The sequence below is a fragment of the Cololabis saira genome, chromosome 20, assembly GCF_033807715.1.
Source record: "Cololabis saira isolate AMF1-May2022 chromosome 20, fColSai1.1, whole genome shotgun sequence".
NCBI lineage: Eukaryota > Metazoa > Chordata > Actinopteri > Beloniformes > Belonidae > Cololabis > Cololabis saira.
Window position 1 is genome coordinate 16,713,403 of NC_084606.1, and position 11,832 is coordinate 16,725,234.

Genomic DNA, 11,832 nt, shown 5'->3' on the forward strand with positions numbered 1-11,832 from the left:
CCGGTGACTGAATAATTAGAGCTTGATCGTAACTGAAGGAATACACTCAAGAAAGATTGTTCTCTGATGTGGTTACCTAAAAAACCCCAACAAAAACCCCAACAAAAAACAAAAACGTGCAACTATCAATGCTTTGAATTGAAATGGTCTCACATGAAAGGAAATTGTAGGATGAATTACATTTTTGATCTGTGACAAGGAAACTTCTTAATCTACATCTTAATCCTATTGAGAGGATCTGATCAGCCCTTAAAAAAAACAACTGCAAAACATTTGAAAAAAGGAGCAACACTGTTAATATGAACTCGGAATAAATATATTTGCCAATGATAAACTATTGAAACGTCTTCAGTGTACAAGAGAAACACATGAAAACATGACCTTAAATAATCAGAACAGGCAGTTTATCCCGTTTACAAGTCCATCAGTCAATGAAAGAGAGGGAGTACAAAACAAATGCTCCAGGTTGGTTTTCTTCAAGACTTGTGAGGCCAACAGTACTGATGTTTTCTTGGGTTTAACCCCATGTTCTGTAAGAAATCATACGACCTCTTTAACCTCATTATGCAGTTGCTGATGCCTTCGAATTAACCTGCAGCTGGAGGTCAGTTTGAGGTCATTTGCTGTTTTTCCAAAAACACCCAGAGGTGCACATGTTCCTAGTAAACGTGATGCAGGTCAGTTTTAACCAGTCTAAGTTATTTAATTATTAATTTATTTATTGTATTAAAAAGCAATATTTAGGGTGAGATACATGTATTTTTCCATAAATATTACTGTCATTAACGCCCATGCAGGTTACTGCATCTAAATGAGACCAGATGAAAAATATATTTATTGTGCTTTTTTCCAATCAGGATAATCACCCAACCTGGACACACACAGACACACATCATGTGCAGCTTTTGAGACTATTTTTTTTTAAAGTTTAATGACAGTACAACTGGTCATCATAACTTTTTTTTAGGGAGATGCTCTAGCTGAAGGAAACTGTATTCTGTAAGTATCTAATACTACTAAAGGTGCATTAAAACCCCAACACCAAAGGACTCCTGTGTGTGTAAAACATCCGTCACTGATGCTGTAGGACTGAGATTGAGTGGAAAAATGTCTTACCTTGTAGATGATCAGTGCTTAGACTTTGGTAGTCTCCTAACACAAACAGAAAAACAAGGTTTCATGTTTAAGTGGTTGTCTTTTGCACATTTTTTCAGGGTGAGTGTAGGAGGTAAATTGATCTTGACAAGGACAAAATAAAGAATCACACCGACAATGATATGATCATCAGTGAGTTCAGAGACACCTGGAGGGGTCAGATGGAAGCGGCCACTGGCAGCATCTGTCTGACAGTACAACTACCAAGAATCAGTGTGCCAAGACCATGATGGAGGAGGATGGCAAGTGGAAAACTGATGTTACTTCATCAGGTATATCAGCTGTACCTAATGAAGCGGCTGCATGGCTACACAGAAACCGTTTAGTGATACCAAATCAAAGAGGTAAATATGCATGTAATTTATTATTTTTGTATTATTTCAGATGGATTATGTCCTAAAACAACAGCACTGACCTTTTCGCAGGGTACACGTCCAAACGATCTCCTCTACTCTGTCTTTGTTCTGCGTTTGAAGTTGTAGTTTGAAGTCCCCGTCCACATTTCTGAGGAACACCTCAAAGTATGTTCTTCTTTTGTACCTAAGCTTCATTTTCTGTGGAGAAAAAAGAAAGAAAAACTTCCATTGATAAAAAAGGATAGTTCTGTTTTGACACTCTCTAATACAGGACTGTCTCAGAAAATTTGAATATTGTGATTTTCTGTAATGCAATTACAAAAACAAAAATGTCATACATTCTGGATTCATTACAAATCAACTGAAATATTGCAAGCCTTTTATTATTTTAATATTGCTGATCATGGCTTACAGCTTAAGAAAACTCAAATATCCTATCTCAAAAAATTAGAATATTCTGGGAATCTTAATCTTAAACTGTAAACCATAATAAGTAATGTTAATATAATAAAAGGCTTGCCAGAATGTATGACATTTTTGTTTTTTTAATTGCATTACAGAAAATCAAGAACTTTATCACAATATTCTTATTTTCTGAGACAGTCCTGTATTTAGAGGGGTGAATAACATGATTGGAAGTGCCAGTGCTTTACTTCGGGGGAAATTTCAGCAACATCTGCATCTGATTTCAAGAGGAAATCCTCCAGGATTTGCAGGGACTTTTCTGGGTTTGGTTTAGGGATCCTTATTGAGCCATAGGATGACTCCCCAATCACCACTTTCTATGTTGAAGAAAACATATTGATGAATAAATAAAAAGCAGGAAGTATAATTAAGCGTTTGCATTAATCAATAAGAGCAACCTCTTGTAGATCAGGATCAGGAGGGACCAGGTAAAGGTGCAACGTGAGGAATTCCTTCTTTGTCTTGAATATCAACACATCGTGGTAAACCTTCACTGGTATGCCCAGTTTCATCCGAAACATGACCCCGTTTGGAGAGAAAGTTGGCCGGACTAGTTTGACATGGCGTGGCGTCAGTTCAGACACTTGTTGAACAGAGTCGCCACAGGCATCGACGTGAAGGACTGTGAACATGTCTGAAGTTGCAGATTCAGTGTCTGAAAGAAATAAAAGACGTAATAACCTTCTTCTGCTAGCTTAACAGGGTTTATTTTAAATGACAATTGTATGTACATAAAATAAGAGGATATATGTTTTCTCCACAGTTCTATGCTTGAACCCCATAAAGCGTATAAAAAGAACTGGAGAAACCACCTGTGATGTCACCTACAGACTTCTTTCTGAAAGATTGATCTGAAGCCTTTTTGGGGGGAAAGCTGGGAAATCATATTCATAGGAGCTAACTCCACAAAACCACAATTAATTTAAAAGTGGGAAAATAAGCAGAAAGCCTTGAGGCTCAGTTACCACAAGTTAGATATTTTAGCTCCTTATGGTCACTGACACACTTTGTTGTAAGTCTGTATGAGTCAATTACTGAATGTCACACAGAAAACAGTGAATAGACTCAAACCATGCTGAGCTGTCACTCAAAACACCATGCCCATAATTATGCATACCTTTGCCTGATGAGGAACGTAAGAATTCAGTCTCGACTATTGACACAGATTTAAAAACTAGCTATGAAGACCACAACTGTATTTTGCTGATCAACCCCACATGGGGATTGATGGAGATTGACGAAGCCTAGTGGTGGGTCAAAGAACCACTTCCTGGATTGAATTAAGTTAGCAAAGCGGATGTAGCCCTTATTTCACCAGCAACATATTAAAAAAAAGCGTGCGTTTGCTTAAACCTGATATAGACCCTTTCGGGTCCGGAGTCACGATGATGTAACCCAACTAGCTGGGGGCAAAACAGAGAAAGCCTGGATGAAAACCGCTGTTTAGTGGTTTATATAAAGGTTTTAAGATGCCTGAATGATAAAAATATCGCTAATGGCTCCAAATTCAAATTGTATCACATACTAGCTGCAACTTGCAACAAAAAAAGAAAACAACTTCAGTTAAAGGCAATATGGTGAAAAGACTGGAAAGAGGCACCAAGATACATACGGCCATTCTGTTTACTAACAAGAAAGAGGTCTATGGTGACGTCACAGGGCGCTTGTCCAGTTCTTCTTATGTAATCCAAGATCTCACGCTGAAAATTGTATAATTTTGTTAATATTCACAAAGAGATTACTAAGTAAAGACCATCCAGTCATAGCCTATCATTTGTTCAACAAAAACACATATTTTCAGAGATATGAATCTTCCAGGTGTAACAGAAACAGAGAAAGGACAAATTATATGAAAATTGAGAAAAGATCTGATCTGTAATGTATAAGTGGATATTATAATTTTGTGTTTGTGTTTTTGTTTGTACGTAGTTGATGTTTGTTTGCTGGCGTAGGGTATCTGTGTCTTGTAAGCCCTTATAGGCTGGGCACCTTAAAGGTGTATGACACATAAATAAAAAACAATTCATTCATTCATTCATTCATTGTAACAGGTGGGTTGCAGAACTCCGATTTGTCGTGACACTGCAATCATTGCAAGCAAACTTTAAGTGCAGCTGCATGTTACAGTTTGGGTTGTATGTAACATCTCGTTAAAGAAAATGTGCTGAATTAGCCACGCACTAACCAATAGATCAACTGATCCACAGTATAATTAGGTTTTGATTAATTCACGTTTTACACACAGATTATTTGACAGTTTCAGTAAAACGTTTAAAACACATGCAAGGGTTCTGTATGTTCACATCACCTATCCAGTGTGGCAGGTACACCTCCTCTGGCTTCCCAGCGGTGAGTGAAATGTCCATCAGGGGTCCAGCAGGCATGTAGCCGATGCACGCAGGTTTCTCTCTGTGATTCTCCCAGGAACAAAACTGGTAGCTGAAGCTGATGGGTTCCTGGCAAACCCAGCGCAGTGAAGAGACGCCGCATTCAAAGCTTCCTCCGTGTGACTGCAGGCTATGTAAGAAACAGAAGCCAAAATAGTTAGCAGATGAACGATACTAATAACACGTGAAACTAAACTAAAACTAAACTGCACAGTGCTTCAGAAAGTCTGAAACCCTGCCGTCGCTTGCAATTATTTTCACCTGTAGGTTTTGATCCCATCCAGTCTTCTGACTTCTGGTTCAAGTTTAGTCCAACGACAGGAGTCCTGATTAAAGAAAAAAGAAAAACAAAATCTGATTGTTGATATTGTTTAAGCTACTGTTTCAGAAAGCATTGAGGAAAATAAATACATTTTTTTTTTAAAAAGGGAAACTTACCATGTCACAATCAGAAGTTTCAAGCTTTAACTTTTCTGGAGGACCTATAAATTGTTAAATATGAAAATAAAAAATGTAATCAACTCAATTGTAGCTGAGAGTTCACTTCAATTCAATTCAATTTTATTTACATGGCGTCTATTACAACAGAAGTTGTCTCTAGGCGCTTTCCAGAGACCCAGAACATGACCTGCACAACAAACTACAAGAACGATGGACAACAATGATGGCTATGAAATACATATAATTAATAAAACAAAAGGAAGAGGAGAAGAGAAGAAGGGTGAGGGGCACCGCTCAGTGGATCATGATGGTGCCTAACACTAACACTAACTAGAGGCTTTACTAAACACTAACTATAAGATTTACCAAACAGAAAGGTTTTAAGTTTGGTTTTAAAGGTGGAGCTGGTGTCAGCCTCCTTAACCCAGATTGGAAGTTGGTTCCATAGTAATGGTGCCTGATAGCAGAACGCCCGCCCTCCAAATCTACATTTGGATACTCTAGGACAGTGTTTCCCAACCTCGGTCCTCAAGGCCTACTGTCCAGCATGTTTTAGATGTTACCCTGCTTCAGCACACCGTGATACAAGTGGAGGTGTCATCAACAGAATTGTGCAGGCCTTGATGACAAGCTAATTAGGACCATTAATTAGGATCAGGTGTGATGATGAAGGGAAACATCTAAAACATGCAGGACAGTGGGCCTTGAGGACCAGGGTTGGGAAACACTGTCCTAGGAACTACGAGTAAACCTGCACTCTGAGAACAGAGAGCTCTGCCAGGAACATAAGGCACTATCAGGTCTTGCAAATATTGCGGAGCTAAGCCGTTTTGGACTTTATACGCAAGTAATACAATTTTTTACTGGATTCGGAATTTTACGGGTTTTTATAGAGAGACGTCTCTCTTGCTGATTCCCATCAGCACTCAGGCTGCTGCATTTTGGATCAGCTGGAGCCTATTCAGAGAATTACTTGGACATCCTGCTAATAACACAGTACAGTAATCTAGTCTGGAAGATACAAACGCATGAACTAGTTTTTACTTATTGCACTTTGTAGTTGATTTTTTACAAACTTATGACAAGATGGAAGTGACCAGAGGGATATGCCTGTAAAAACACTTATTTTTTCTTCTTCTTTTTTTTTCTTCCTGTACCTTTTACAAAGTGAGTAATTCAGTTGGTCTGTAGGGACACTATCCACAGTAATCTCCCCTGAAATGTTCTTTTAACCACCCACCCAACCAAACTGATTAAAACGACTGACAAGCATAGACATTTCGTAGTCATCCAAAATATTGTAGGCCATTTAAATCTGTAAACTAAGTCACTTCCACTATTAAAGGGAGAATAGCAGGAATGTCGGGTCAATAATGCAGCAATATCTGTCAGCTCAATAGGAGGGTGAAAGTATAAAAGGGAGCACTTGCTCTATCAATCCTAGCTCTTTTGGGTAAATGTCTGTAAACTTTGTACTCCTTTTTTAGACATGCACAGAGTGAACATCGTACACAACCTCTATAGAGATTAACCGCTCAAACCACATCCTCCTTCTCTTTTGTTCCTTGTTAAGACTTTGCAGAAAACATCCTCAAGCTGGATTCTCAGGGCTACTCAGCACCCTTACCAACCAACCCATCTATCAGTATCTGTGACACACTTCTTTCTGAGAAACACACACTGACCTAATCAGCCACACATTTCTCCACAAAACAGACACTAGCTGACACTTACACATATGCCAGGTGCCATGCATGATAGATCATGTGCACAACACTCTTTCTGATCGGGTAACTCGGCTGTCACATCATCTCCTGCAGATGTCAGTGATGCTTCTGTTGAACCCGCTCTCCTGCTGCAGCTTTTACTAAAATCACTGGGGACAACTTTTCCTGAACAAAGTTTCCTTTTCATTTCTCATCTGACAGTCATAGCGGATTTTCTTTATTGCTATCGATAGTATTTGTGGTGATCCTCACTATCAGTGTGAGTCAAAACTCCCCACCCTTAGGGTCCATTAACAGTTATAACTATCTCCATACTATCTCTAGACATCTCCAGTAACACCAGTTTTATAAGTAAGTGCACAAGTTCAGCACTAAAACCCCACAGACCGAGCTCTTCACCCTGGTGTTACAATCCAAGGTTAGATTATCAGCTTGAAATAAAGAAGGTTCACAAAAGTACGTAAGAAGTATAAGTATCAAGGGCTCAAAAGTGACAATTTATTTGGAGATACTGATATGAAGACCAAGAAGATCTCAGTAGGGGTGAAGGAGGGCACCATTAGGCTCACAAAAAACCACATGAATCCTAAAACAGAAACCATCAACAGTTGGTCGCGACCTTGAAAAGAAAGAACGCCTTACTGAGCTGAACATCAAAGGCCTGGAAAAGCACAGACGACAACTATAGTAGTTCCTTTGTGAAGAAAAACCTCACAACATAAGCAGAAGTTAAGAAGACAGGTGCGTTGTTGTAACGTTTTACAATCAAGAATGTCAATACAAGGTGTAACCCACCAGCAACATTGAAGAACATTAAAGCCATATCAGACTTTGGCATAAAAGATCTAAAGAAAAGCTTCATGGTCTTGAATCAGGTCGAAACTTGAATCAGAATGATGGGAAGAAGTATGGGGAAGTAAAGGAACAGCCCATGATCAAAAGCATAGCACATCAGGTGTCAAACATGAAGGAGGCAGTGACGTTTTTGATGATGTCACTGATGACAGACAAAGCAAGATTAATTCTGAGGTGCACAGAGCTACTATATACTCGCATTCAGCCAAATGCTGCCAAACTGGTAGGATGGCGCTTCACAATGCAGATGGATTCAAAACTCTTCAATGGCACAAAATTAAATATTCTTCAAGTCTATTGCTTCATTTCAACCCAACAGATCAGCTTTTCAGTCACGCAGGAGAAAACTGAGGGTAGAACGTCCCAGGAACAAATAAAGGCCTGTAAAGCATCTCCAGGGAGGAAACTCAGTAGTGATTCCAGACTTCAAGCAGTCAGCTCTAGCTAGTTCTCCCTCTAGAAACATAACGTTCAGGGTGCCGGATAGCTCAGTGGGTTGGGCAGGCGTACCACATGCATAGGCTATCTCCCTCACGAAGGCAGCCTGTCGTCTTCCCCCCTCTCTCTACCCATTTCCTGTCTTGCACCCTTTTAAATAAAAGCCACTACAGCCACAAAATCTCTATTTAAGAATCATAGTCTTCATTATAATCGAGATGGAAATATAATTTACTTGCAGCATATGTCTAATGTTTGATGAGGGTAATGGTTAACGTTCATACCTGCAGTGATCTGTAATCTCTTCTCGATGCTGAAGGCGACAGGCCCGTTGATAGTGAATCCAAGGTAAAATGACACGTCACCAGACTTCCACAGGCCGTCTCTCCGGTTGGCCTCGAGCTCGATCTCTGTGCCTCCGAATGTGGCGTACAGTCTGTAGTTTCGCACCACTCCTTCAAGTTTGACTAGGTTGTTCTGGACCGTGGGGTCTTTGAAAATATTCTCGTCCCTCCAGTTGGTGTCTGAGTCCAGTAGTGCATCTTTTGTCCAAAAAATCTCAATCTTCCTCCTGTGCACAAACCTGTTCAGACCTCTTCCTGGTCCGATGAAAAACACAGGTCTGAGGTACCGAGATCGAAGGATTGTCTGATAATCATGGTCAAAGGAGTGCTTAACTTGTCTTATTAATTGATGCAGATCAGAGGGTCTGTCGTCGTCATCCGTAGGCCAAAACACAAGCAGGGCTAACATGTGATACTCGGTCTGCATATCAGAGGACAGCGGTTTTTTCTGTCTTAAAGTGGTGTGAAGGTCAGAACTGCATGTCGTCATGTTCATATTTTTCAGCATGATCTTGGCAAGGATGGAGTTGACCAGGGCTTGTGTACTTACATTTTTGCTCTGACACATTTCCTCCCACCATCCTGCGATGAGTTTAACCTCAGCAGGGAAACTTCTGTCAAGACACGAGAGTACTCCGGCAGAGGTGACGGCGAGCTTTTCTTTAAGTTTTTGGAGGATGTCTTCAAATTTGTCTTTGTTTTTGGGTGCCGAGTCTCCGACATACTTTTTGTAGCATTCTGCAGCTTCTGCAGAGACGTAGGCCATATCTTTCTTCATGACGGACTGTGAAAAAGTGAGAAAGGTGTCGAGAAATTCAAATTTTTTCTCAACCTTCTCTCTGAGATGGCTTATTAGACCATTAAATCGGAAGACTTTGTTATCGCCAAGCGAATGTAGGACGGAGCCCAAGGACACGTTACCGGTGAGGACTCGTCTCCAAGTTTCATTTTGGCCGACAAGTTGGTTGAACAGAATGTTGCAAACCTGCAAGAAACCAAAGTGCCCTCTGATGTTTAAACTGCGCAAGACTTTTGCCTTTTCATCTTCCGTCATGTTTTTCTTGTGTTCGCTCTCTGCAAGCTGCTCTTCATCTTCAAAAGCTTCAATGGCCTTTTGCGCTAATTGCAACATTTCTCTTGGTTCAGCACGGAGGTCTTTGTTCTTTAGATGGTGCTTATGAACCTGGCCCAGGGTATCAGCGATAAATGACTTCTTAGGATCTCTTTCCATGGCCCTTTGTGCCCACGTTTCAGCTTCCTTATAGTCCTCTAGTTCTCCGTAACAAAAACGAGCCAGTGCCTGGGGAAACAAAGCATTGCTGGGGAATATATTCGATGCCACTTTAAGAACCGACACACTCTGCTTTTTGTCTTCCATCTTTGTAATGTGCAAAATCAGTTTGGAGAATTTTTCCAAGTTGTCATGCTCTGTCCTTCGTTTCTCACGATGCTCTTGGGCCCCATCTGGTCTTTTGACTTGTATTTTCTCTCTTTTCGTCAGCATGTCTTTGACGAAGCCAAGTAAACAGTGAGGTACGTCATCGCTGCAAAAACTGGTCAAGAAGTTTCTTGCTGTGTCACTTCTGGTCACGCCTGCAGCAGCCATCAGTTCCGTGCAGAACTTTGCTATCATGGGATGGGCCATGCAGACTTTTCTTTCACATCTTCTATCACGTTGGAAGGTGATGACAAGATGGCTGAAGGGCTGCATTTGATCGTCCAGTGACCGGTCATCGTAGATTGGGTTTCCTTGAGTGAGGAAATCCAGACACTGAGTCTCCAGCAGATATGAACCTGGGACATAGGCATTCAGCAGCGACAGGAAGGCAGCAAGCCGGGTCTTCAGAGGTTTGTTTTTTCTGTCCATTTTGTTAAATATAGCACATGCCTCCTCGACGTAATCCGGTGAGAAATTAGTATGAAGTATGTTAAAACCATGGAACTGCTTGACTTTATCACCGTACTTTCTGTTAAGCTCTTCCTTCTTTGCATCAAATAGCTGCTTTTCTGTGTCTGAGATTGTTTTTTTGAGGATGACATCTTTTATCTGGTACTCCTCTTTCTCCTTGTAAAGGGTTTCCTTTTCAAGGACGACATGGTCACTTCTGACACAGTTCAGTACGATGACTACAGGCATGTCGATGTCCAGCTGGTGTTCTCCGATCTCCTCCATGATGGCGTCTTGGAGATGATCCAAAATGAACTCATCATTTACCAACAGCAGCACAGTGTTGAGACTGTATTGGTCGCCTGCTGTGAAAAGGTGGACCACCTCCTTTGCCACTTTGGTGATGTTTAAAGTTGAGCCTGTCAATGCGGCACATCTGAAGGTTTTTCTCAAGTCCCACAACACCTGCATGGCCAGTGTGGTTCCCCCACATCCTTGCTGGTGAAACAGTTTAAGTGTTGATGTCCCGGGGCCTTTCCTCCTTTTGTTAATCAGCTTCACAAGTCTATTGTAACCATCTCTTTTGATAAATGGGGAACCGGTGCCATCCGCCTCTGCCAATTTACTAATATGGAAGTTTAACCATTTTGGTGGAGCGCCCCTGTAAAAGTTTTCCTCTGTTTCTTCAACAGTTGTTTGGCCTATGAACTCTCCTTCAAACTGATTAGCATAAACAACATCCAAAAGTGAGAAGGACTCGCTGATTTCATCCACGTCAACGTCTGCGCCTCCGGCACCAGACAGAGTTGGTCTTCTTCTTGACATTTTAGAGTTTTACTGTTGCGAATCTATGGATGTAAAAAATGTGAAATGAAAATGAAACATTGATTATCTGTATTTGGTCGTTTTACAGACACTAATGTTCTACAATGGTGCCAGTGGTTTGCACCTTTGAAACCACTGGTTCCCCCTTTTTGCTAGTAATCCTTCCTGCACATCTCAAACCTATAATTTCATACATACATTTTTTATTAGCTCTCTGTACGACTCCAATAACCAATGAATAGAGAACATATTTCAAAATAAAACAAATTCCTAAAAAAAAGAACAACCCATAAAATGAGTCATTGTATTAATAATGATACAAAAAATATTATTTAGAAACTCTTAAAGACAAATTTCTTGACAAATTTAATTTCAATATATAATAAACACTAAAAACAGGATTTTATTTATTTGTATATATTTTATTTTTATATTATTTATTTTTTTCTTATTATTTATTTTTCTTCTTTTCTTATTATTATTATTTATTTTTCTTCTCCTTCTTCTTCTTATTATTGTATATACTGTTTATAGTGTTTTTATTATTACTGTGTGATAAAAATGTTTATTGATGCCTCTTGTTTTTTGCACTATCCCCTTTGCTGCTGTAATCTGCAGATTTCCCCTCTGTGGGACTATTAAAGGATTTCTTATCTTATCTTATCTTATGTGTATTAAGTAATATGTGAGGCAGTAAATGGTTAATCCTCTGTATTTGGAAAAGTTTCTGTACTCGGTGAAACTGCCATCAATCTAACACCTAGGATTCATTTACAGTTGTCTGAGCTTTTTATCTACCTATCTATCTATCTATCTATCTATCTATCTATCTATCTATCTATCTATCTATCTATCTATCTATCTATCTATCTATCTATCTATCTATCTATCTATCTATCTATCTATCTATCTATCTATCTATCTATCTACAACATAGTACTGGATAAGCCT

General features: G+C 39.8%; 1 protein-coding gene across 1 annotated transcript; it reads right to left on the reverse strand.

The window, feature by feature from the left end:
* Positions 1-1,442: 1,442 nt before the first annotated feature.
* Positions 1,443-10,899, reverse strand: LOC133420465 (sterile alpha motif domain-containing protein 9-like). The gene is made up of 8 exons (XM_061710160.1): positions 8,109-10,899; positions 4,802-4,845; positions 4,625-4,689; positions 4,285-4,493; positions 2,375-2,631; positions 2,165-2,293; positions 1,571-1,709; positions 1,443-1,462 (listed from the first exon to the last, which is right to left on the reverse strand). The coding sequence occupies exons 1-8, from the start codon at positions 10,879-10,881 to the stop codon at positions 1,443-1,445; spliced, it is 3,636 nt and encodes a 1,211-aa protein (XP_061566144.1). The 5' UTR covers positions 10,882-10,899.
* Between the last annotated feature and the right edge of the window lie 933 nt (positions 10,900-11,832).

What these genes read in the sequence shown, in the direction of transcription:
- LOC133420465 (XM_061710160.1), bottom strand. Translation starts at nt 10,881, where the DNA reads ATGTCAAGAAGAAGACCAACTCTGTCTGGTGCCGGAGGCGCAGACGTT. An exon ending in AAACTTCTGATTGTGACATG is followed by an intron (nt 4,690 to 4,801) that starts GTAAGTTTCCCT and finishes TTCTTTAATCAG; the next exon opens with GACTCCTGTCGTTGGACTAA. An exon ending in TTGCTGAAATTTCCCCCGAA is followed by an intron (nt 1,710 to 2,164) that starts GTAAAGCACTGG and finishes TTTTCTCCACAG; the next exon opens with AAAATGAAGCTTAGGTACAA.